Consider the following 25,789-nt stretch of genomic DNA (forward strand, 5'->3'; position numbering starts at 1 on the left):
CAACACTAAAACCCCACAGCACAGAAATAGCACAGCAAACACCCTTGTTCACAAGGACCCCTGAGCCCTGAGGACACAGCAAATGAAAGGTTCCCAATGGCCATGACAGGCACATCCCTCTTAAATCATGGTCACATTTGGCTTCAAAGAGATGTCACTGGCCAATCTGTCACTGTTATTATGGATTTTATTACCACCTTTCCTGATTAAAGACCAAAAATATCAAATAACCACCTTATTGTCAAAGGTAAGCTTACACTTAAATTCACACAAGTAGCTACAGAATCTTCAGGAAAGTATATCCTAAGTTATTCTGAAATACTACCCCTTCTCCCACCAAAAAAAAATCCCACCCACCTACATGTACCATTTAAGTCAATAAATTAAAAGTATTTTAGTACTATCTACTCTGAAAGTAGGAAGGGGGTAAGATAGAGAAATGGAACCTAGATCATTTTCAAGAGAAATGTTTTCCTTTTCTAGAAACCTTTAAAATTAAGATTGATACTCATCCATCTGGAATGATTCTAGTCCTTAAAGCAGTGAAGAGAGTGAGCCATTGTGGGCCCTTCTATTCCTATGGTTTTAAGTAGTAAACATCCTAAAGTGCCTCAAAACCAGAAGCAAAATGAAAGAGGCTCATCCATGCACAAAACCACAAGCACAATGCTGGAGAGGGTGTGGAGAAAAGGGAACACTCTTGCACTGCTGGTGGGAATGTGAATTGGTACAGCCACTATGGAGAACAGTATGAAGGTTCCTTAAAAAAACTATAAATAGAACTACCATATGACCCAGCAATCCCACTACTGGGCATATACCCTGAGAAAACCATAATTCAAAAAGAGTCATGTACCAAAATGTTCACTGCAGCTCTATTTACAATAGCCCGGAGATGGAAACAACCTAAGTGTCCATCATTGGATGAATGGATAAAGAAGATGTGGCACATATATACAATGGAATATTACTCAGCCATAAAAAGAAACGAAATTGAGCTATTTGTAATGAGGTGGATGGACCTAGAGTCTGTCATACAGAGTGAAGTAAGTCAGAAGGAGAAAGACAAATACCGTATGCTAACACATATATATGGAATTTAAGAAAAAAAATTGTCATGAAGAACCTAGGGGTAAGATGGGAATAAAGACACAGACCTACTAGAGAATGGACTTGAGGATATGGGGAGGGGTAAGGGTAAGCTGTGACAAAGCAAGAGAGTGGCATGGACATATATACACTACCAAACGTAAAATAGATAGCTAGTGGGAAGCAGCCGCATGGCACAGGGAGATCAGCTTGGTGCTTTGTGACCACCTAGAGGGATGGGATAGGGTGGGAGGGAGGGAGATGCAAGAGGGAAGAGATATGGGAACATATGTATATGTATAACTGATTCACTTTGTTATAAAGCAGAAACTAACACACCACTGTAAAGCAATTATACTCCAATAAAGATGTAAAAAAAAACCAAAACCCACAAGCACACAAGCACCATTAACGATTTGAAGTAATACAAGGAAAGACTGACGGATTGGTGGATTCTTCTGGCCACACCTTGTGAGAAAACAATTACTCCGAATACTCGATTTTGCACTGCATGTTTTTGAAAACTCAGATTCAGGAATCTGCAGAATATTTTCAGTAAGAGATCTAACAGAAATGTTTTGCTTTTCAATTTAAAAACATTTGCTAATATTGATTGAAATGATGACACTCCAATATCTACCTGTGTTCATGTTAAATCTGTAATCAGAGATGGTGATGTAGAAATACACAGTCAACTGTCACTTAAAAACACACCACAAAAATTGGACATGCTATACACTTCTCTTTTAAAATGTATTTGTATTATTTTCACCAATCAAAACACACATAATATATTTTATTATAAAACATTAGGCAATGTTACTTTTGAGATATGCAATCTGAAAGGTCACACCTGTGTTTACTACCAGTGTGAAACACCAGAGGAGTTACATTAGAAATCAACCAGACAAATTCATCATACATCATTACCATGACTTACACAGCATCAAATCTGGATTAAACCAGTATCCCATTCAGTGTTTCAACTATGGACTCTGGGTGTCAGTAAGGGGCCCTGCCAAGGGTTTTCTCCTTTCAGCACTGCGGCTCTGAGTTTCAGGGTGCAGAGATAAACACAGAGCCCTGTTTCCATCTCCTGTTTCCACAGCTGATCAACACTGAGCAGGATGTGTTTCGAGAATGCTCTCCTACTCTGACAGACTCTGTCTGCTCTCTGGAACCTGTACTTGAAATCAAGACCTGACATAGGGGAGGCAGTCACTTCCTTTTTAACAAAAAACTAAGTCAACAAACAAAACGAACCTAGTCCAAATTCCAGGCTAATAATAAATTACCTGGTTTATAAAAATATGTGTCCAAAATAGTTACTTCAGGGTTGTGTACAATATAAATTACAAAAATAAAATAGAAAAGATGAAAAATTGAGCATAATTTTTCAGTTCTTTATCCAACATCAGCATTTATCTATGGAGAGCAGTTTGAAACCATCTGCACTGCACCAGGGCCCTGGCACATCTCGGCTCAGGAGGGAGGACCCTGAAGTGGGGTGAGGTATTTCTATGGAGCTCGGCTGTCTGCAGCCCTGTGGCCTGTCCTAGGTGCACTCACTGATCTCTGATGGAAGGTGGTCTTGGCAGGAAACCCGTCCACACCATCACGGACTCCATCCGTGAACACACAGAGGAATGAGTGAGCAGAAAGCCAATCTGTGCGGCACCTAGCTCCACTTACAAATGACGCCTGGCTGAATGTACAATCACCCAGCGAAAACTTGATGCGCCCTCAGCATCCCTGTGCTGCATATACATAAGCCTAGGACAGATAATGTATTTTTAAAACTCTCACCTTTGTTTTTCTCTTTAAAGATAGATTTAGTAAAGTCTTTTTAAAGAATGTGTATTAGAGAGGAGGCCATTTTAAGATGTTTATATATGTATAGTGATAACTTGCTTCACAATACCATCAGGCCTCCAAAACCAAAATAATCCTAAGCCATGTAATAGGTGTTTCTGCCTCAATTCAAGTTAGTATTTCCATCTTATAGTTGAATGTGTCTAAACCTCACAATATAAAACTATTTATTACTTCAATATTAATTTTGTTCATCAAGGGTTCCAGTTTCCAGTGATAAGACCAATAAGATACAACTGGTGTAGAGATAATCATATATTTTAGATAATATTTATAATAAACTTTCTTATCAAAGTTCCTCCTCAGAACACATTCTATAGAATGTGAACAATGTTGATTCAATAGCTTCCAAAATAATTAAACACAAGATATGAATTTGTAACAGAATAAGCTCAAGGGAAAAGCATTATGAGCACAGGTAGCCGTATGTGACCATCGTAACTCCATTTCTGCAATGACACTTCAATACCCAGTATTTTACTGAACTTTGAATGATTTCCATATCAGTCTGAAAGTATCAATTTCAGGTGAGCAGTTTAAAAATCAGAAAATGTTCAATAGTTAATTATTACCCTTTAGGGTATTTCCTCCATATCCCTCAGAAGTTTTTCCAGAACATTCATGGATTTCCCTTAGGAAAAGGAAATGCCTCCACAAAGTGGAAAACAAACCATAAACAGGCATTCTGAATCAGTCTGCTTCCTAAAACAGACCAAAGGGGGATTTATGTGGTTTCTTTCAGAGAAGAAAGTCGAGTAAGAATGCTGTGTTGGAAGAGGGAAACTCTGCCTTGTGAAATCACGTATCTCACCTTGAGTGACAGAAGGTAAGAAAGGACCCAGTCCAGGCTCAAGCAAAGCAAGCACTTAGTAAGTGACTGCAATCATCTTCAGTGATCACTTCATAAAATTCTACTCTAACAGCAGGTGATGGGTTCAAGAATCTATTTGCCATCATATTATTGACATAGGTATTAGGTGGCTAAAAAAGAAGGTGAAGTTCTAGGTAGCATTTTAAATTAATAAGTCCAGAAGACCAAGAAAAAAGAGATAGGGAAGATAGGATTTTAAAGGTATATATGTTTTAAGCAGCACAAAACAAAACTTAAAATTTTATCATGCAGTAAAGCTGAATGTACAGTCACCCAGACTAAGACAATTTAGAGAAAACAAAGTGTCCTGGTCTTAGCAGTGGTAATTCTCAGCCCCAAACATGACAAATTTAAGAAAAGTTACATTTTAAATTTATAGATTTAATTATATTCCTTCTGAAATACGAAAGAAAATAACTCATACCCTAAAAGAAGGTAATATATGATAATATGATGGTGGCCAATTAATACACATAAATCTATTTTTCTGGACAGACACCAAATTACTTAAGAGGATTAAGAGACAATTCTAGAAGCAGCACTACCTTGAAGATTATTTGGCTTTATAAATACTGATTTCCAAAGTGCTAGAGGGCAAGTCTGAGCAAGCATTTGTGGTCACATGCATATAAGTCCCAACGGTTACTGAGGATGAGAAACTGTCACTATTACTGTACAACTTAAGAAAAAATTCATCTATTCTAATTGCTCACCTGAAATGACCTTGAACAAAATCTCTAAAAGTGTGGTTTGCACTTTTTTTCTTTAGACATAATCTGCTTCATTTTATAATCTAAGCAAGGCAAGCCTAGTACGACTGAGTAGGGGCAAGGCATCGTGTTTCTTACATGCAGAACATGGAGTTTTTCTATTTGGTTCCATCAACTCCCAAGTATTTCAGGCCCATGGAAGCGAGAGTTCCTTCACTGATGACAAGCATGCTATTTCTAACTTATCATCGACAACCTTCAAGGGGTCCTGTTGAGGCATCCAGACTGCTGTCTGTGTCTGAGGCCAGCGTCTGCTCAGTGGACATGGATGAAATGTCATTGATAGACGACGACTGAGAAGGAGTGGCGTTGCTACTTACTGCTGCATCTGTGCTAAGAAAACCAAATATAATAAAATCTGAGGCACGACATTGCTGCAAATCCAGGCAACGAGACTTCAGGTCATTTCTCAGCTCTGTCCTTTTGTAGTTTCCTATACTATTAGTATAAACAAGAAGTTACTTGACTATATATTTTGAACTTTTCCTGGAGTCTTTCTTTAGGCTCAAAATCCCAATTATTCCTCCGTCTTTCCCTGCAATATTCTCTTTCTTCCCAGTGGCTAAACATCATACATGTACTCGTGTATAATCATGTTATTAACTTCTTTAAAAATACCTGCTGGTTTTAAAAAGATATTAAAAGAAAATTGCTGAATTTATCCTAAAACTATCAGTATCACAAAAGGCTTAAGCCCAAGTAGGATTCAAGTGTCATCAGACATTTCAATTATAATCATAAACACTTAGTCCAAGGAAAAAAGCATCAACCTTTGAAAAATTCTTTTGCAATAAAAATACCTTCTAAAAGAAGGATTATATGCAAATTAAAAAAGGAAAAAAAATTAGTGGACTCTTGTTCATTTTATTTTTGCTTTCTAAATCCCCAAAGCTGACATGTTAAGGCAAATGAAACTATCCTATTTCCTACTATCTATATTTTAGTCTGGTTTGAACAAAAACAAAACATCCAGGTTCCCAGAGGTAAGTCTTAAATTTGTGCTGAGTTAACAACGAGCACCTAAATTCGTATTGAAGTTATATAATCTCTAGACACTTGACACATTTGTCATGCTGAATATAAAATTCAAGAATAAGAAGCAGTCCAACATGTACTTACGTGTGTGTGTGTGCATGCACTTTCCAGTGGGAGTGGAGTGAGAAAATAAATATAACTAAAGAGTTTTGTTTAAGTAGAACCCTACAGGACACCATATATACTATGTCTTTAATACTCATACAATTACCTAATTGTCAGACTTCTACCACTAAGTAAAACATGTAGAAAGATGAGAGAATTATATGAACAATTTTCTCAAAAGAAAACCCAATTCCATTTTATCTAGATTCACATTAATTTTCGTTTTTAACTGGTTAGGGGCAGTACAACGAGGGTCATGCACATTGAAAAGGCTTTAAATTCAATTTCCTTATCTATTAACAAAACTGACAGCAGCTGTTACAAGGATGAAACAAGAATGTTTATAATATAGTTGGTTCGCTGCCTGGCACAACAGTAAAATGTTAGCTGCCACCACCAGGACAAACCGAAAAGGAGAAGACTATTTCACATAAGGAGTTTTCAAATCCAATGCTGGTCAAGCTGGCACTTAACACACTGTTGCCACTTATAAAAAATGAATAGGGAAAGAAAAATATTATGCAGTCAAACTATTAAAGCAATCACTAACCTGAAGGTTGATCTTTCACAACACCATTCTTGCTTCTTTCTTCCCAATCCATTACTTCTTTGTAAATTAGCTCTTCAAATAGAAATGCAAGTTAAAATGCTTCATCAGTTTCTTTGCATCTCAAAATACTGCTTCCAAATCAATTGGAACCACTCCAAGGGCACTGTGATGTGCTATTTTTAATTGTGATAGACAGTTAAGTAATATAGTTTACCTAGACCAAAATATAATTTGATCCATTATATCTCTTCAACCCAGCTATTAAGACAGCCAGGGACTTCCCTGGTGGCGCAATGGTTAACAATCTGCCTGCCAATGCAGGGGACATGGGTTCGATCCCTGGTCCGGGATCCCACATGCTGCAGAGCAGCTAAGCCCATGTGCCACAACTACTGAGCCTGTGCTCTAGACCCCGCAAGCCATAACTACTGAGCCCGCGTGCCACAACTACGGAAGCTTGGACATCTAGAGCCCGTGCTCCACAAGAGAAGCCACCGCCTGTGCGCTGCAACAAAGAGTAGCCCCCACTCAACGCAACTAGAGAAAGCCCGCACGCAATCAAGACCCAACACAGCCAAAAAAAAAAAAAAAAAAAGAAGACAGCCAAAAATGTATGGTAGCTCTGGATCCATGATGGGGGTTTTACAAAGTGGGGGTGAGGGAGAGAGAATGAGAGAGACACACAGAGGGAGAGAGGTGGGGAGAGAGGGAGGGAAAGTACTAGCAAAGTGGCTCTAACAGAACAGTTTAAGTACTGGATACTCTCACATCTTTTTGCACATGTTTTCCTCCATCTTTACTGTGGTTCTCCAAATATAACCCCTCCAGATTGGTCAGAAATTAATCTAATTACCTAAGTTTTTTCTTGGCTTCAATCTCAGTTTTCCTCAATTTTCATTTGTAAGAAAAACTAATTACCTATTAACTAAGCAGCTTCCTAAAATTTTGCTATTCATGAAATAAAATTAGCATATTGCAAGCAGTTAGTGAGGCCTATGGGTGTGTGCACATGCAGGTTGTTGGTATCCCTATATCCCGGGGAGGGGCTCTTGGGAAGGACACATCACCATGTTTGACTTGCGCTGACCATAGTTCTCAATTACTACTGATTCTTCTTTTTAATGAAAAATTTTTAGTTCAGCCTCTTTTTTACTGGTTTAGTTTGCTGTGGGTTGTTTGGTTAATCTTAGAGTGGTAATAATAACTATCTGCATATTTTTGATCTGCAATTTTCCCCAAACTCTTATTTTAAAACACATATATAACTACATGGCTTACAAATACAGCAGAAGTTCACATGACCCCAGTGGGGTCTCCCACGTCTGCTTTACAGAGACCTGTGAATTGGGGTTACTCAACAATTTGCAACATGTTGTCAAGGTAAGTGTGATACAATCACTGAGTTTAGTTTACAAACCAAGATTTGATAATGTAAGATTGTGTGAAAAAGCCTTTATTTTTCTCTTTTGAAGCAAATAATATGCAATTCATACACGTTCCTCTCTAATTCTGTTATCTTCAAGTTCTTTTTCTACTGGGAAATAGGAAGAGAGAGGATAAATGGGCTTCAGGGTTTCTCAACCCTCTCTTAGAAAGGCTATTGTCAAAAAGTGCAGGCATGAAGCAGAGGCAAGTGTTTTTTCTTGATGCCACATCGAAGTGAAATTAGAACAGACTAAGCCACACAATGATTTCATATTTGCACAGTATAGAACACTTCACAGATACCTCTGCTTTGCCTACCTGTATACAATGTTGGCAACATACACTTTTTTAAAAATCTTGCCCCATTGCAAGAAATGTCATAAGTAACAATCAAAATAAGTTCCGACTTTACCTTTCCATTCTTCAATTGCATGTTCTCTTTCTTCCAACTGGGCATCATAAATTTGAGGTGGTGGCTAAAAGTTAAATTACAGCTAAAGTCAATAGTTAAAAAAATAATGAGGCATGAAGAAAAAGAATCACTTTGTAAGACTTCTAAAATATTTATAATATGGATGTAGTTTCATTAAATACTTGGCTTATTAAAGATTTCTTTATAAGTATGATTTCCATCAGTTTCAGAATCAAAATAATTGAGGAAAAGTTAACCAAAAAAATAGAGCATTATAGTCCTCTTAATAATCACACTCTAAAGACATCTGCCCAAATGTAATTATAAAATTAGTAATCACAGGCTGCTTCTTAGAGATCCACCCTGGACAAGGTACTGTGCTATGAAATACAGAAGCTGCAAAACACATTTCAGGTTTATATTTCTTCCTGTTAGAACTCCCAAACTCAACCCCCAATTCATAAATGGACTGCTTCAAAAATTTGCTTAAAATCATGTGTTTATAAATCAAATTCTTTTCATATAAAACAATGTTTAAAATGGTGGTTAAATGCATAGGCCAAGACATAATAATGAGCATGCCACTATGTGGTTATTTCACTTCCAACTAAAGACCATCCATACCAATGCTGCTACAGAAAAATGCACATGAGCACCAAACTCAGAAGTGGAACCCCCCTAGCAGGTACCTCTGGGGAAGGATGAACAAACTTGTGATTTTCAGGAAGTTTCTTAGCCTGACTGGGTGCCTAAACAAGATGATGTAAAGCAAAGCCCAAGGCACAGTGCCAGGTACACAAATGGATGCCTAAAAAAGGTGATATTATGATCACACATCAGCATCTGCATAAATGAAGATAATTATATCACCACAGCATAAGCATGTTCACTCCTGAGGTACTCTGAGTAGAGCCCCACTAACAAGAGTCCCAAAAGGGGTTGTGAGCCATGTTACATGGCCTCGTTGTAATCAGGAGTCCTTTTAAATCTAGGACTTTATGTACCCATTCCAGACTAACAGACAGAAGGTCCAAGGAAATGTATGCCCTGCCTTTACACATAAGTCTTTTCAAAATAGATGCTTACCGCTTCTGCTTCAGCAGGGTCATACCAAACAGTGATATAAGGGTGACGCAAAGCTTCATCTACAGAGATTCGCTTGTCGGGATCTATCACTAACATTTTTGATAGTAAGTCTCTGGCTTGACTTGCTAGGGTAAAAACAAATATTAGATTAATAAAGTAATACCGTTAACCTGAAAATCACACAATAAAGAACTAAATGTGATAGCAGAGACAGAACAAAAATATATTAACTTTGAGAAATTGTTGATAGCTTCAAGATTATTAGAGTCTTTTTCTTTAACAGTAAGTCAAGCAGCCACTTCCACTACAAACCAGGCTTTCAAATGTGCTTTCAGCTTCTGAATTTGGAAGGGAGAAGGACAGGGCACAAGGCTGAGAAGCCACATCCAGGGAGGGTGCAGGAGCTAAGCTAAGGGTGTCACTGCCAAGAATGCAGGCATGAAGCAGAGGCAAGTGTTTTTTCTTGATGCCACATCGAAGTGAAATTAGAACAGACTAAGCCACACAATGATTTCATATTTGCACAGTATAGAACACTTCACAGATACCTCTGCTTTGCCTACCTATATACAATGTTGGCAACATACACTTTTTTTAAAATCTAGAGATTAGTAGTTAGAAAAAAATCCAACAACTTCGATAACTTGGTTAAATATAAGGCTCACCTAGGTTTTAGCAATTAAAATTCACTAGTATAGGCAAAGAAGAGATGGGGCTTTTCTGAATGAGGCACAGTTTATCTTGATGTAGAGAGAAACAAATCTATTCTTTCCCTTAGAACACTTAGTGATAAGCACAGGAGAAGGGGAGAAGGAGCCTTTTAAAATTTCTGACTGTTCAACTGGGCTAGAATCTATATTCAAGTATTCTTTATACCTGAAAACTGTTTGAATTCCATTTGCTGTAATTAACATGAGTCTTTCAGACTGATGTAAATATTTTGACCACAGGCTTCAGTTACGTCACTTTATTGAGGACAAAACTTCTAGGTCTTTAAGCTTTCTTTCTGAAATGCCTTCATTTTACCTGTAAATGACTTTGAGGGTTTCAACTATTTTGTCTCTCAATGTTCACAGGTTTTAGAATGCAAACATAAAGTGAAAGCTTCACCCAGTATAAGAAAAAATGATATCTTACTTTTAATTTTGTCTCGTTCAGATTCTGATGGGAATATCCAATCTGGAAAGAGTTCTTCAAATTTGATTCCAGGATACTTTGGTCTGTTTTCTACGTAATTCCTCACAGTTGGCTGAAGTTTCTTCATGAAATCTGCAGATGGTGTTCCTAGCTGCTCAATAACTTTATTCCACTGATCAATATCTAAGGAGTCTCTTGAGGAAAATACAACTGAAATGCCTTATATTCATATTACATAAAGTAGCATCATTCAAAGAAAAACTTAAATTATATTTATACTTATCAACAAGTAATTAACCAGGCCACCTCACTGGGTCAGCAGAAGCATTCTGAAATAACATTCGAAAAAGGTTTGGGCTCCAAGTTAAGACTATTTAAAAAAAACTCTGCATCTTTATAAACTCTGATCACAGTTTATTAAATCAACACGATGAAGTCTATATGCCTTCCCATTCTAGATCAAAATAAAGTTATCTTGTAACTGAAGAATACCTATGACTGAAAGGCTTAAACATGAAATTAGGTAGTAATTATATAGGCAAATTGAAATCAGTTCTCATAATAAAACTATGTTAGATCTAAAGCTCCCTAAAGTAGAGAGACCTATCTGATTGCTCAATTTACAGCTGGGAGCCACCCCTGCGAGGCAGGCCTGGAGGGATGGGGTGCATGAGGGGGTGGGCAGGAGCCAAGGCTCTGGACTTTCTGAGCTCTCACCATGTCCTTTCCCACTGTAGCTGTGCTTACATTGAGCAGTGACAGCTTTGAGAGGTCATTCTGTTTTACTTGGCACTGACCCGGACCATCACTGCAATACAAAGGAGTGTGTTTCATTTCCTTTCAAAGTATATGACCTGGGTTTCAGACTCCATTGTGTATTAGACACTCACTAGGTGTCAGGCAGTCAATCTCCCTTGGGTCTCACCTTCCTATTTGTAAAATGCAGACAATACCAGCTTTGCCTCTTTCACTTGGGGCTTGAGATAACTGGCAAGATGAATGTGGAAAGGGATTCTATTGATAAAACCATAAAAATTATACAAGAGAACGCAAGCCAGAGGAATCAAATAAACAGCATCTTTAAAAAGTGACTAATTGAGGTATGTCTTAGAAAAATAAAATGACATCACTGTGAAAGAACCTAGGGAACAGACACATGTTCTTTAAAGAACAAAGGAGGAGGCCCTCTCGCTTCCTGTAATGTCTTTCTTCTTGCTGGTACACCATCCACTGGAGGATTCCATCACCAATCAAACAATTTTTTTTCTCCCATCTTAAAGCAACAGCCACTCTCCTTTGGCTGAACATCGTAGCTTAGCTACCATTCCCATTTGCAGCAAAACAGAGTTGTCTATACTTGTATCTCTAACTCCCAGTCTCTCATATTCTCTCTTAAACATCCTCTCATCAGGCTTTTCCCCCATCACTTCATGAAAACTGCGCCCATCAAAGTTGCAGGTGACCATCCCTCAACTCTCAGTCCTCACCTTTTTGACAGTGTCAGTGAGCCTCCCTCAGTAACCTGCTTCCTGGCCTCCAGGGTCCCTTGCTCTCTGGGAGGTGCCTGCCTAAAGCTTTCTCTTTCTCTTAGGCCATGTTGGGACAGGAGTTCCTTTTCTACCTCAGGTTACGAATCTAAAACAAATCTCTGAGAACTGCAATCTGGTTTCTGGAATCTTTTTCTATCTAATGTTGGAAAAAGTTAGCAAAATTGTCTTTGGAAAATGATGTAATCTCTGTGTATGTTCTGAGAATGACAGTAGGTGACATTATACATAAAATTATTATTACTGACATTGCAAGATGTTAATATGTAAATTAAGAATTTTAAATTACTTAATAGTGTACCAAAGAGTTCCTACACTTTTCATTTCTGTACTTTCTGAAGAAAACCTTTAATTAATTAAAGAAAGGAAAGTCACAAAATGAATTAAAAATTGAGACAAACTGAATGTTAAGTAGATACTTCTAATTATGTATCTTTAGGGCATTCCCTGGCAGTCTGGTGGTTAGGACTCTGCGCTTTCACTGCTGTGGGTCCAGGTTCAATCCCTGGTGGGGGAACTAAGATCCCACAAGACTTGTGGCATGGCCATCAATCAATCAATCAATCAATCAACCAATCTTTAGAATACATCAACTTTTCCCTTTTTAAATGAATTTATTTGCAAATTAAAGATCTCCTTTTTTACATATTGAAACAACTGAATCTAAGGTAAGGCTATGGAAAATTGCTAGAAAATTTATTAGAACAAAATAAAATGCTGTATTTAACTTCACATAAAATCTGTGATGTGAAAAATGTCAAGGAAGGTAAATAAAATGATAGGAATAAAATCTTTTCATTCCAGGTCTGTGTTGTGAAGAATTTATATTACAAATAAACCAACCTCATAAAACTATAAAAAACTAAAATTACTTTAATAAAATACATATAAAACATGACTATATAACTTAATTTCTTTTAAAGATAACCATCAATCTGCCAGCAGAGACCACTTTCATAACAAAAAACAAAATCAAAAGACTAATGAAAATTTTAGGTGGTTAGAACACAAATGAAAAAGGGTATACGTGAAAAACCATGTTAGAGCAAAAAATATTGAAGATGGAAGAATATGAGGAATATGAGAAAAGAAAGCTATTGAAACTATCATATATCTATTCTCCTTTATGCTATATATCATTAATATGATTTGCTGACCACAGTATAAGTTAACCTTTTGCATTTTATATTTATTTAAATGTCTGTTAAACTTCCCCAGTGTGTCACAAAATAACCTAAGTGGATCTTCTAAAATTTTCTACAAAATGTCAGAAGAGTAACAAAACAAAAAAATGTAGCAAATATTGTTTCTCACAAACTTTTTCCTTTAATCTTTTTCATTTAGGTCTTTATGTAGTGTGCTTCAGTTCTTACTTTGGAGGAAAATATTTTAATTCATCTTGGTAACTAATGAAATAGTATATTAAACAAATTAAACAAATTACAAATTATTGGCCTATTAAATTTAGACAACAACTTTCTAGATAGCTAAATTAACTGAATTAACTAAACAGAATTTTCATTTAAATATCAGAATACATTTGTCAAAGAGTAAATACATTTCTCATAAGCTATTTTTAATAAAATTAAGAACTAATATAAATTGGTTTAACTTAATTCTATGCCTCAATAAAATTGTTACAGGTAGTCAAGCAAAAAAGAAACATAAAATTGAACCATTTGGTGTGTGACACTAATTTAACAAACATAATCAAGACCCCCTTAGAATACAGTCTAGAATTATGACATTTTCCTTTTGACCTCCTGCTGCCCTTGGTATTTATGGAAAACATGGCCGGGAAGGTCCCCCGGGAAGGATACGATCAGTGCCTTGGAATATCACACAACCTTTCACCAGCTCTCCCATGATGCAACCCACTGACCAGATATCAACTGAAAATAAAGTGAAATGACAAAATTATGAAGTGCCATGAACAAAACAAAGGTGAGGAAAAGGATTCTAACAGTGTACTAAACACACAAACAAGGAAAATAAATTGCTAGTAACGGGTGAACTTTTTTACACAGTATGAAATATTGCTGACCTCTATTTTGGCCTTCGGTTTGCAGCAATCTGGGCTTTTAGTGCCAAAGAGTCCAATACTTTACAGCTTCAGAAACAAACAAAGTCCCAGAAACAAGAAGTGCCTGTCCCCACAAAGCTGTTTCCAGGCACATGCCCACCCGTGCCCCCAGCCTTCGTGGTTAGTGCTGGGTCTCTCCCTGTGAAGGATACAGTCTCTTCCTGGGAACAGGACTTTATGGAGGACCATTTCTGCCATGATGCACCCGACAGACCAGATGTCCACTACCAAACACCAGGTGATTAAAACCAGCCAGAGACCCTCCAACACATGTCCTTTCTCAAACCCCCTCCCAAACAAAGACAAACCCAGCTTGTCAGCAGGACTTTTGTAAAATATGAACACCACGCCTCCAGAATGATCCTTTTTAAACTGTCAAGTCAGCAGGGCCTCACAGGGACAGGCTTGTCTGGGCTCCAGGTGAGGGCCAGAGGTGCCCCAGCTTCTGGCTGTTCACCATCTTCTGTGGGGGCCCAGCTGAATTACAGGCCTCAGGTGACCAGGCAGAGGGCTATTTATTGCCCCTGCTGCTGGGGGTGGGGTGAGAGAACTAACAGGGGACCTAATTTTCTCTCATGTCCACAGAGGACTGGAAGCCCACAGAGCTGTGTCTCTCAGAATGGGAGCACAGGTTATAAAACATCTGAATAAACTTGAAGCACAACTCATTTCAGATGACTTAGGCAAACTTTCAGATTCTTTTTTTTAACACGTGAATGTGATTTAGTTCTTTTTGACAAATTTTTCAAAAGTTAAGCTTCAAAGAGCTCTGATATTGCTTGAATAAGTTTTGCTGTGAAAAAAATACCAATTTTCACACAAAAAGCACATGTTGTATTATTCCATTTATATCAAGTTCAAAAATAAGCAAAATCAATCTCTGCTGCTGGAAATCAGGATAATGGCTTCCTTCGGGGATTGAGACCCAGAGCGGGGCTGGGGAGGCCTTGGGTGCTGCTCGTTATGTGGGTGTGCTCCCATTGAGCTGCACACTCGGGATTTGCATACGTTTCTGTAAGTATGTTATACTTTGATAAACATTCAAAAATATTAACTTTAAAAGTGAATTTTTAAAGCGGATAATTTTAGCCAATGGAAATATAAAATTAATTATTTCTCATCTGTGAACTATGATAACCTATGTATAACACAGCCTCCACATTATACTTCATACAGTTCACAGGAAAGAGAAAAAAACTAGTGATGACGAACAGCACTATTTTTACACATCTCGGCCTCTTCCAGTTCTGTCTGTACTCACCGTTCTCTTTGTAGCCCATGCCCAGGATGACTTCAGGTGCCCGATAATACCGCGTTACCACGTAGGGGGTCATCATAAAGTTGGTGCATGCTGTGCGAGCCAGGCCAAAGTCAAGGATCTTAAGGGTACAGTCTGACTTTACTACAATGTTGCTAGGTTTCAAATCCTAGGGCAGAAATGATTTAAATTAATAAAAGGAACCAAAGCATGCTAAGTAAACAATCTCACATTGGTAAGGATTTGTGAGGTATGTGAGAGTGCTGGGAGAAGGAGGAAAGTTAGAATTGAACCCTGGGATTTTGGAACCATTTTGGAAAATCCTACTTTCATATTGAAACTAATACAAATCAGCCTAGAGAGGCCATATGGTTGCCCTTACCCCTGTGTGGAAACCTTCATGACACTCCTTTGCTTAAAACCTTCTGAGAACTTCCACAACGCCCTCTCCTCCCTCACTCCACGTCTGGTCATCCTTCAGTTCCCAACACTCTGGCTCTTCCCTGCTGTCCAATACAAATATAACTCAACCCACATGTGTAATTTACATTTTCTAACAGCCACCTTAAAAAAAGTGACTAGAAAAGGTAAAATTAATTTTAATAATATTTTCCTTTACTCCAATACAGTATATTTCCAGAATATTCATTTTAAAATGTAACCAACATATAAAAATTATTAATGAGATATTTTACATTCTTTTTGTTTGGTACTGTCTTTGAAATCCAGTGTTTATTTATAATTATAGCCACATTCTGAGTACTTAATAGCCTCAGGTGGCTAGTGGCTATAATACTGGACAGCACATGGCTAGAATTCTCTGACCCTGGAATCTTCCAAAGGCTTCTTCTTTCCTTGGAAGAAGAATCCCATGATTACCAACCCCAACTTCCCACCCTTCCCTGGGACCTACCACTCCCCACCACACATACTACCCTCAAAGTCCCTCCTCTGCCCCTCCCAGCATGGGCTCTGTAAGAGGAGGCCTCAAGGGTCTCTCTGTGCTTTCAGCTCTTAGCCCGGAGTTTGGCACAGCAAACTCTCAGAAAATGTTTGCTGAGTGAATGTACACATCATACTCCACCACACTCTCAACACAACCTATCACTTCTGCAGTTTTTTCCGTCATAACTCTAGGGACTTTCTCCACGGTCATCCCCCACATCCCAGACCCTTCCTCAGGCCACAGGAATTTGACTCTTGCCTTGGACTCCAGCCTGCAAACTCACCCTAGAAACTATGACTTCTAAACAATCCACATCTATTCTTTTCACAAGTGCTTTCCAATGTGTAGCTACAACGTCAAACTGCCAAGTCACACCACACAGTAAGACCGTCACTTTTAGTGACGTTTCAGGCCCAGCACCTGGCTGAAACTTTCCAATCGATGTGTCACCAACGGGCATAGGTGTGTCTTGAGTGATGGCTGCCAGGTGTTATTGGGATAAGCAGAAAAACACTTAAAAATTACATCAGCTAAAATTATGTTTCATTACTGCTAAGCACTCTCTTTCTAAACATCCGGAATTCAGTAAAATATAACTTATAAATATATATCGCTTGAAAACATAATTAAAATTCCCACCAAGCCCATGCAGATGCACTGGTCCCTGGCTGGCCCCAGAGCACTTCCGCTGTGCATGTCCCGATGTGGAGATGTGCTGTGGGGAGCACTGCCAACTCACCCACAGCTGCTATTCTGCACAAAGGAAAGCAAGCGAAGAATCAGCCCCACGCTCAAACCAGTGACCCCTTCCTGTGAGAAAGCAGTAATACAGCTAAGGTAAAACAAACCAATCTGTTTCTAGATTCCTTTTTTAAAACCAAAGAGTATGCCAAGAACAGGCATTTCATAATACAAATTACTAACACATAAAATAATGCTCAACTTCATGAAAATTAAAAACCCAAATGACAAGGAACAATTTTTAGTCTCTCTTCTGGCAATGAGGAAAAGAATGGCAATATCCAGTGCTGGAGGAAGAAGCAGAAACAGACCCTTCCTTACACTGTTGGTGGGGACGTCAATAGGTGCTTTCTTTTTAGGAGACTGATGTTTTTAAAAATTTGAGACGTCTATACTTTACCACCAGCAGCCCCTGAAATCCAACCTGGCCCTGAACTAACACAGCGCCACATGAACAAGGATGATTAGAGTAGTGCCACCGGCCAGTCTGATGAACTGCTGTGTGATTAGTAGACATGCTCATTCCAGCCACCTCCACCTGTCAGAAAATTGTCCTCTTGCACTGATTTTGTTGGAACAATGCACTTTACTGCCATCTGCTGGAAAACTGTGATAATAAAATGCAAACCAAGCTGTCAAAGGTGTGGCTTGTTGTCCTGGCAGGACTGGGAGAGGCAGCCCCGCCTCCCAACGCTTGCGGATGGGAAGGTGCTTAAAGAGGTCTCAGGGCGCCTGAGGGCTCCCCACATGCGCAGCCGCTCTCCCACCAGTCTCCACACACAACCAGAAGAAGCTTTCCACAAACGAACTGGACTTGTAGTTTGAAGATGGCAGAGTAAAGACAGTTCTGCCCCTTCAAATCTTGAAAACCACTCCAAACAAGAAACACACATCAAAATAAAAATGACACCTAAATTTGGGGGCTTGACCCAGAGTGCGGGGATGGCATCACTGGGGCAGCCAATAAGGGTGCACAAAATATCTGCAACCAAAAAAGGGCAAGAGCAGAGGAGTGGAAGGTTGAGGCCGTTGCTATTCCTGGTCAGTTCTCGGTATAGAACCCACTGACTGAAGAGGTGTCCCTGCACATTGTAACAAGCGTCCACTGCCTTGATTTCCCCACAGGTACCTATGACCCCTTACTCAGGTGACTGTACCTGGGAACAGCAGTCATTTGGAGAAGTGTTAGACACAAGTTCTAAGTGGATACTGAAAGTCAAAGACCCAAAGCAACATCATGCCTCCTCTAGCTGGTGGTGGGGGGTGAGTTGTGGAGGCCAGGTAATAAATGGAGACTGGTCCAGATCTCTTCCAGCTATATTATGACACAGGCCTAGGGCAAAACTGTGAAAGAATATTGCTGTTCACCTCACATGAGTGTGAATGGTTTCTGATCGTCTTTTCTTTTTTTTTTTTTTTTCATTTATAAGTTTTATTATTTTCCAAATCTTATTCAATAACAAGTACTACTTTTCAAATCAGAAAAAAAATTAGTAAGCATGAGGAAACCAACCACCTGATGACAAACTTAAATAGTCACTAATTTCACCAATAGATTTGGGTAATTTCAAATTTCCTTGCTAACACAAATTTTGGAATAAGTCACCTTATGTGTATTACTGAATATGTTCATAACAACCAGAGCCAGAAGTGGGATTTGTCATTTGTTAAATTCAGGCAGCTCACCAAGCAGCCCAGACTTAAACATGAGAACAAATGAATTGCTCACCATAGCTTTGTACTCACATCTCAAATGACTGACTACCTTAGGTACATCTTACCTTCTTTCCACATCCACTTTAGCCATTGAATCTCTCCCTGAGATTAAGAAAAGATTTATGATGAAAAAGATAGCTCTTACCATCGGGAAACTCTTCCTCCCCTAGAAATGCCAACCCTTTGCTCCTTGCAAAGATATGCTCTGTACCAGCATTTTATTTTGGACCCCACCTTATCCTAAAACAATGGAGCATCTTGGCTGAGCAGCCCACAGAGGATTCCATCTGCTGCTGGCCAGACAGAAGCTGGGGATTAGGAGTAAACACTGGGAGCCCCAAGCGGATCAGCCAGTGTGTCCCTGCCCCTCCCCTAAGCTTTATGCTTCCTCCCGTGGAGCCTTCTGTACCTTCCAAAGCCCTCAATGAATGGGCTAGAAAAAGGTTCTTTTCTTCCCTTGGCACTTTACTGCCATGCATGTTTCCCTGCTAGCATGGGCTACTCCATTAAGCCTCCTGCCTGTCAAAATTTCTAGACTCAAAGTAGGCACCAGGCTGTATATCTTCATTGCCTCAAACTCCAGAGGACATGTCAAGCCCTCCAAGTCCAATCCACTCCATCAGTACCACAGGGGAGTGGAATGTCTGCTGGTACAAAATGCCCCACATCCCCTCCTTGCAAGCATCCCCAGTCTCCACAAGGGAGTCTCTCAGGGTCCCTTCACTTGACTTCATGGGGAGCAAAAAGTCTTTCACCTCAAGCAAGTACATCCTACAGGCCAAGATTCCAAAGATTATGCCTTCCTTTCTATCTCTATAATTATATAGACCTGGGGGCTTAGAGTTGAGGGTTCCACGACCAGTTTTGTTATTGTGGGTCTTTTCCTTCTTTTGTGTTTCTTGCCTAGAGAAGTTCCTTTAGCAGTTGTTGTAGAGCTGGTTTGGTGGTGCTGAACTCTCTCAGCTTTTGCTTGTCTCTAAAGGTTTTAATTTCTCCATCAAATCTGAATGAGATCCTTGCTGGGTAGAGTAATCTTGGTTGCAGGTTTTTCTCCTTCAACACTTTCAATATGTCCTGCCACTCCCTTCTGGCTTGCAGAGTTTCTGCTGAAAGATCAGCTGTTAACCTTATGGGGATTCCCTTGTGTGTTATTTGTTGTTTTTCCCTTGCTGCTTTTAATATGTTTTCTTTGTATTTAATTTTTGACAGTTTGATTAATATGTGTCTTGGCGTATTTCTCCTTGGATTTATCCTGTATGGGACTCTCTGTGCTTCCTGGACTTGATTAACTATTTCCTTTCCCATATTAGGGAAGTTTTCAACTATAATCTCTTCAAATATTTTCTCAGTCCCTTTCTTTTTCTCTTCTTCTTCTGGAACCCCTATAATTCGAATGTTGGTACGTTTAATGTTGTCCCAGAGGTCTCTGAGACTGTCCTCAGTTCTTTTCATTCTTTTTTCTTTATTCTGCTCTGCAGTAGTTATTTCCACTATTTTATCTTCCAGGTCACTTATCCGTTCTTCTGCCTCAGTTATTCTGCTATTGATCCCATCTAGAGTACTTTTAATTTCATTTATTGTGTTGTTCATCGTTGCTTGTTTCATCTTTAGTTCTTCTAGGTCCTTGTTAACTGATTCTTGCATTTTGTCCATTCTATTGTCCATTCTATCTCCAAGATTTCGGATCAACCTTACTATCATTATTCTGAATTCTTTTTCAGGTAGACTGCCTATTTCCTCTTCATTTGTTAGGTCTGATGGGTTTTTATCTTGCTCCTTCATCTGCGGTGTGTTTTTCTGTCTTTTCATTTTGCTTATCTTACTGTGTTTGGGGTCTCCTTTTTTGCAGGCTGCAGGTTCGTAGTTCCTGTTGTTTTTTGTGTCTGTCCCCAGTGGCTAAGGTTGGTTCAGTGGGTTGTGTAGGCTTCCTGGTGGAGGGTACTAGTGCCTGTGTTCTGGTGGATGAGGCTAGATCTTGTCTTTCTGGTGGGCAGGTCCACGTCTGGTGGTGTGTTTTGGGGTGTCTGTAGACTTATTATGATTTGGGGCCGCCTCTCTGCTAATGGGTGGGGTTGTGTTCCTGTCTTGCTAGTTGTTTGGCATAGGATGTCCAGCACTGTAGCTTGCTGGTCGTTGAGTGAAGCTGGGTGCTGGCGTTGAGATGGAGATCTCTCGGAAATTTTTGCTGTTTGATATTATGTGCAGCTGGGAGGTCTCTTGTGGATCAGTGTCCTGAAGTTGGCTCTCCCACCTCAGAGGCACAGCACTGACTCCTGGCTGCAGCACCAAGAGCCTTTCATCCACAGGGCTCCTTAATTTGGGATGATTGGTTGTCTATTCAGGTATTCCACAGATGCAGGGTATATCAAGTTGATTGTGGAGCTTTAATCCGCTGCTTCTGAGGCTGCTGGGAGAGATTTCCCTTTCTCGTCTTTGTTCTCACAGCTCCCAGGGGCTCAGCTTTGGATTTAGCCCCGCCTGTGCGTGTAGGTCGCTGGAGGGCATCTGTTCTTTGCTCAGACAGGACGGGGTTAAAGGAGCCGCTGATTCGGAGGCTCTGGCTCACTCAGGCCCGGGGGTAGGGAGGGGCACGGAGTGTGGGGCGGGCCTGCGCGGCAGAGGCCGGCGAGACGTTGCAGCCTGAGGCGCGCCTGTGCGTTCTCCCGGGGGAGTTGTCCCTGGATGCCGGGACCCTGGCAGTGGCGGGCTGCACAGGCTCCCCGGAAGGGCGTGTGGCTAGTGACCTGTGTTCGCACACAGGCCTCCCGGTGGCGGCAGCAGCGGCCCTAGCGTCTCATGTCTGTCTCTGGGCTCCGCACTTTTAGCCGCGGCTCGCGCCCGTCCCTGGAGCTCTCTCAAGCAGCGTTCTTAATCCCCTCTCCTCGCGCACCAGGAAACAAAGAGGGACGTAAAAGTCTCTTGCCTCTTCGGCAGTTCCAGACTTCTCCCCGGACTCTCTCCCGGCCAGCCGCGGTGCACTAACGCCCTGCAGGCTGTGTTCACGCCGCCAACCTCAGTCCTCTCCCGGCGCTCCGACAAAAGCCGGAGCCTCAGCTCCCAGTCCCGCCCGCCCCGGCGGGCGAGCAGACAAGCCTCTCGGCTGGTGAGTGCCGGTCGGCCCGATCCTCTGCGCTGGAATCTGTCCGCTTTGCCCTCCGCACCCCTGTTGCTGTGCTCTCCTCCGCGGCTCCCAAGCTCCCCCACTCCGCCTCCCGAAGTCTCCACCCGCGAAGGGGCTTCCTAGTGTGTGGACACTTTTCCTCCTTCACAGCTCTCTCCCGCTGGTGCAGGACCCGTCCCTATCCTTTTGTCTCTGTTTAGTTTTTTCTTTTGCCCTACCCAGGTACGTGGGGAGTTTCTTGCCTTTTGGGAGGTCTGAGGTCTTCTGCCAGCGTTCAGTAGGTGTTCTGTAGGAGTTGTTCCACGCGTAGATGTATTTCTGGTGTATCTGTGGGGAGGAACGTGATCTCCTCGTCTTACTCTTCCGCCATCTTCCCGGAAGTATCTCTCTGATCGTCTTTTCTAATCAGTATGGAAGAATGCATCTGCCCAGTCAAAGGCTACATGCCACACCTGAGGCCTTATTAATCTGCTCTAGCAACGACACCGTGTCCAGCACAAGCAGCTGCAATCAGGACTACTGATCAGCTAAGGCTCGATAGTCTACATTCTCTAGCATCCATCTAGTTTCTTCAAGGGCTGGACTAGTGAATTAAACTGAGCTATGAGGGACCACCATCCTCGCATTCTTTGGGTTTTAATGGCAGCATTAATCTCCTCCATTCTCCCCCACCTCCCAGAGTTCAATAATGTTTTTGATGTACTATCTTGAGGGGGGCAGTTTCAGGTTTCCACTTGGCCTTCCCCATCATAACTCTTACCTCACAGACCAGAGAACCAATGTAGGGGTCACTCTGCTAAGAGTACCAACTGCCAACTGTATCAGTTCCAATCACACACTTGAGGACTGGGGAGATGACTGTTGGGTGGGTCCATGGACCCTGTGGCCCATTGTGAGCCACCAGACTTAGACCCCTCAGGAATGAAGGTCTGGGTCACACTCAGGTAAGGCACAGAGACCTGCCAAGGTGATGGCTGAGGGTATGAATAATGGAGAATGGAGAGAATGAGTACCTGTTGTGGCTCCAAGGTCAACTGTAGTGAAAGGGGCTATAGTTGGTCCCTTCCCCTCAGGAAGGGAGGCCCACAGGGAGCCTGAGGGGGCTGGTCCTGACCTGTGTGGAGAAGCAGAGCTGAGGGGGGCAAGGGTGGATGGTGGTAGCCATGAAAATGCGTACCTGGCTCTCTGCTGTGGGACTGCAACTGACAGACACCCCACTGAGGTACCCTGACCCTCCCCTTTGCTTATGACAAGGCCACACACCCCACAGTGGCTCTTGGCTAATGACTGCATGGGGAAGGAGGTCCATTCTTATGAGACACCAGATTCCTCGGACGGGCAGCTCCCAACCCTCCTTCGTGCCCTCTCTACTCCAAGGGGTCAGACTGGGCTGACCCCTGTCAGCTTCCCCACCTCCACTGACTCACTCCCTCTGTTCTTCCTCACAGGCCTTCTCCCCATGCATCTCTTGCATGTCTAATGCCATCGTGCTACACTAATGCCTTCAATGAAAAACCCCACATGCTCTATGGGGAGGGAAGGCAGCAGAAAGGAATAAATGACTTGGCTGAGTAGAGTAAATTCCAACCTCAGTGAGTGGCCCACAGTGAAATAATGTGGACCACAACACCTGGGAAGGGCTTAGGAATTGAACGACAAGTACTGTGGAAGGCAGGATGGGGCAGGGAGCAGGACACTGAGGGATCTGGGGTGGGGGAAGGTTCACAGAAAGGTAAAGGTAGACCTCCCAGATCCACACAGAGGTGTTGGTTCCTCCTTTACTCCTACTGGCCTATTATCTAGAAAAACTGAAACCAAGTTTCCAGACTCAGGCCTCAAGCACAATACCAACAGATCTGCTGGTATGAGACACAGGAAGGGCATGGGTGAGGGGCCCAGCCTGAAGACAGGGTGCTGTAGCGAAGGTCTGCATTTTGCCACATGAGAACTTCAGCCCCACCCCACACAGCCTTTCATACCAGCAGCCAGACTGCTCTCCCTCAGTCAAGAGACCGGAGCCTTTTCTAGAGAAACTAAATGATGTCCAGAGAAAAGACCTGCAAACAGAGACACCTGTGGCTATGTGTTGCTCTAGAGAAAAACCCCTCATTCAACAATCCCAACCCATGCACTTCCACTTGGCCTTCTAATCCTTCAGTCTTAAATAGGACCAGTGACAAAAGGTCACCAGACGTTTGAGGAAAACCTCACACGTGACAGCGAGAGACCAAATGCACTAAAACAAACAAACAAAACAAAACAAAACAAAACCTCAGGGGAAAGGAAAACACTGCAGGCAGCAATAAGAAAACTTCAAAGGGACTTCCCTGGCAGACCAGTGGTTAAGACTCCGAATGCAGGGTGCAAGGGTTCGATCCCTGGTCGGGGAACTAAGATTCCGCATGCCACACAGTGTGCCTAAAAACAAACAAGAAAAACCCAGAAAACAAACTTCAAAGAAATTCTAGCCTTGTAGAGATGATAGTGTCTCCATGCAAGAAGAATAAAATGCTATTTACCACAGCCAAGACATGGAAGCAACTTAAGCGCTTATCAACAGACGACTGAATAAGAAGATGTGGTATGTGTGTGTGTATATGGAATTACTCAGCCATAAAAAAAGGAATGAAATACTGCCATTTGCAGCAACATAAATGGACCTAGAGAATATTATACTTAGTGAAATAAGTCAGAGAAAGACAAATACTATATGATATCACTTGGAAGCTAAAAACTGATACAAATTAATATATATGCAAAACAGAAACAGACTCACAGATATAGAAAACAAATTTGTGGTTAACAAAAGGGAGAGGGGGGGCTTCCCTGGTGGCGCAGTGGTTGAGAATCCGCTGGCCGATGCAGGGGACACGGGTTCATGCCCCGGTCCAGGAAGATCCCACATGCCGCGGACCGGCTAGGCCCGTGAGCCATGGCCGCTGAGCCTGCGCGTCCGGAGCCTGTGCTCCGCAATGGGAGAGGCCACAACAGTGAGAGGCCTGCGTACCGCAAAAAACAAAAACAAAAACAAAAACAAAAGGGAGAGGGAAGAGGGGTATGGGATTAACAGATACAAATTAACAGATACAAATTAGGGGTATGGGATTAATAGATACAAACTACCATATATAAAGTAGGTAAGCAACAGGGAAATACTGTATAGCACAGGGAATTACACCCATTATCTGGTAATATGGAATGTAATCTGAAAAAATACTGAATCACTATGCTGTACACCTGAAACTAACACAATATTGTAAATTAGCCATACTCCAATAAAAAAAAGAACAAAATGCTATAAAAAGGAACTTTTAAAAATAAAAAAGAGCTCCAACTAACTCGTACTTCAGAGAAAGACAGAATAAAGAACACAGTAAAGAAGGCATTCTGAAAGAAATAATAAAAAATTTTCCAGAACTCTATGGCATGTTCTTCCAGACTGAAGTGCCCACCACAATTAACGAAAAAAATTTCCATATCAAGGCATATCATCCTAACATTTCAGAATACAAGAAATAAAGAAACTTTAAAAAATGTTTCCAGAGATAAAACAAAACCCAAAACAGGGCACTTGCAAAGGATCAGTAATAAGAATGGCATTAGAAAGTTCAAAAGCCATACAACACTACACAACAGGGTACTGTATTTACACCTTAGAGGGGAACTGATTTGTAACTAAGAATTTTCTATCCAACTGAATTATTAATCATGTGAGAGGGCAGAATAAAGAGTTTCAGCTATCTGAGGCCTCAAAAATTTTACTTCCCATGCATCACTTCTGGGGAAGCTATTGGAGGATGTGTCCCACCAAAACAAAGGAGAGATAGGGATCAGGAAGTGGGCTCCAACTCCAGAGAGAGGTGAAGGAAATCCCCAGGAAAACGCTGGAGCGAGGTCCAGGATAAGGTCTCTGCATCAGGTATGGGGGCAGCCAGTCCAGATGTGAGCAGGGCTGAGGCGCCAGGAGACAATCAAGGTGATGGAACAGCTAAGACATTTGGATACAGTGAGAGAAGACTTAGATA

General features: G+C 41.2%; 1 protein-coding gene across 3 annotated transcripts in view; it reads right to left on the minus strand.

Moving 5' to 3' along the window:
- Nucleotides 1–1,828: 1,828 nt before the first annotated feature.
- The window catches only part of MAPK9 (mitogen-activated protein kinase 9), a 62,961-nt gene continuing 39,000 nt past the window's right edge, over nucleotides 1,829–25,789 (minus strand). Inside the window, exons 6-12 of one of the 3 annotated variants that reach the window (XM_067732616.1) lie at nucleotides 15,244–15,409; nucleotides 13,720–13,791; nucleotides 10,353–10,535; nucleotides 9,216–9,340; nucleotides 8,130–8,193; nucleotides 6,293–6,364; nucleotides 1,829–4,930 (exon numbers count right to left, since the gene is read on the minus strand). In XM_067732616.1, coding sequence (XP_067588717.1) covers nucleotides 4,788–4,930; nucleotides 6,293–6,364; nucleotides 8,130–8,193; nucleotides 9,216–9,340; nucleotides 10,353–10,535; nucleotides 13,720–13,791; nucleotides 15,244–15,409 — 825 coding nt within the window. In that variant the 3' untranslated portion in view covers nucleotides 1,829–4,787. Of the gene's footprint in view, nucleotides 4,936–6,292; nucleotides 6,365–8,129; nucleotides 8,194–9,215; nucleotides 9,341–10,352; nucleotides 10,536–13,719; nucleotides 13,792–14,134; nucleotides 14,207–15,243; nucleotides 15,410–25,789 lie in introns of all 3 variants that reach the window. The other 2 variants (XM_067732618.1, XM_067732617.1) reach the window with 2 other exon arrangements.

The sequence above is a fragment of the Pseudorca crassidens genome, chromosome 3 (assembly GCF_039906515.1).
Source record: "Pseudorca crassidens isolate mPseCra1 chromosome 3, mPseCra1.hap1, whole genome shotgun sequence".
NCBI lineage: Eukaryota > Metazoa > Chordata > Mammalia > Artiodactyla > Delphinidae > Pseudorca > Pseudorca crassidens.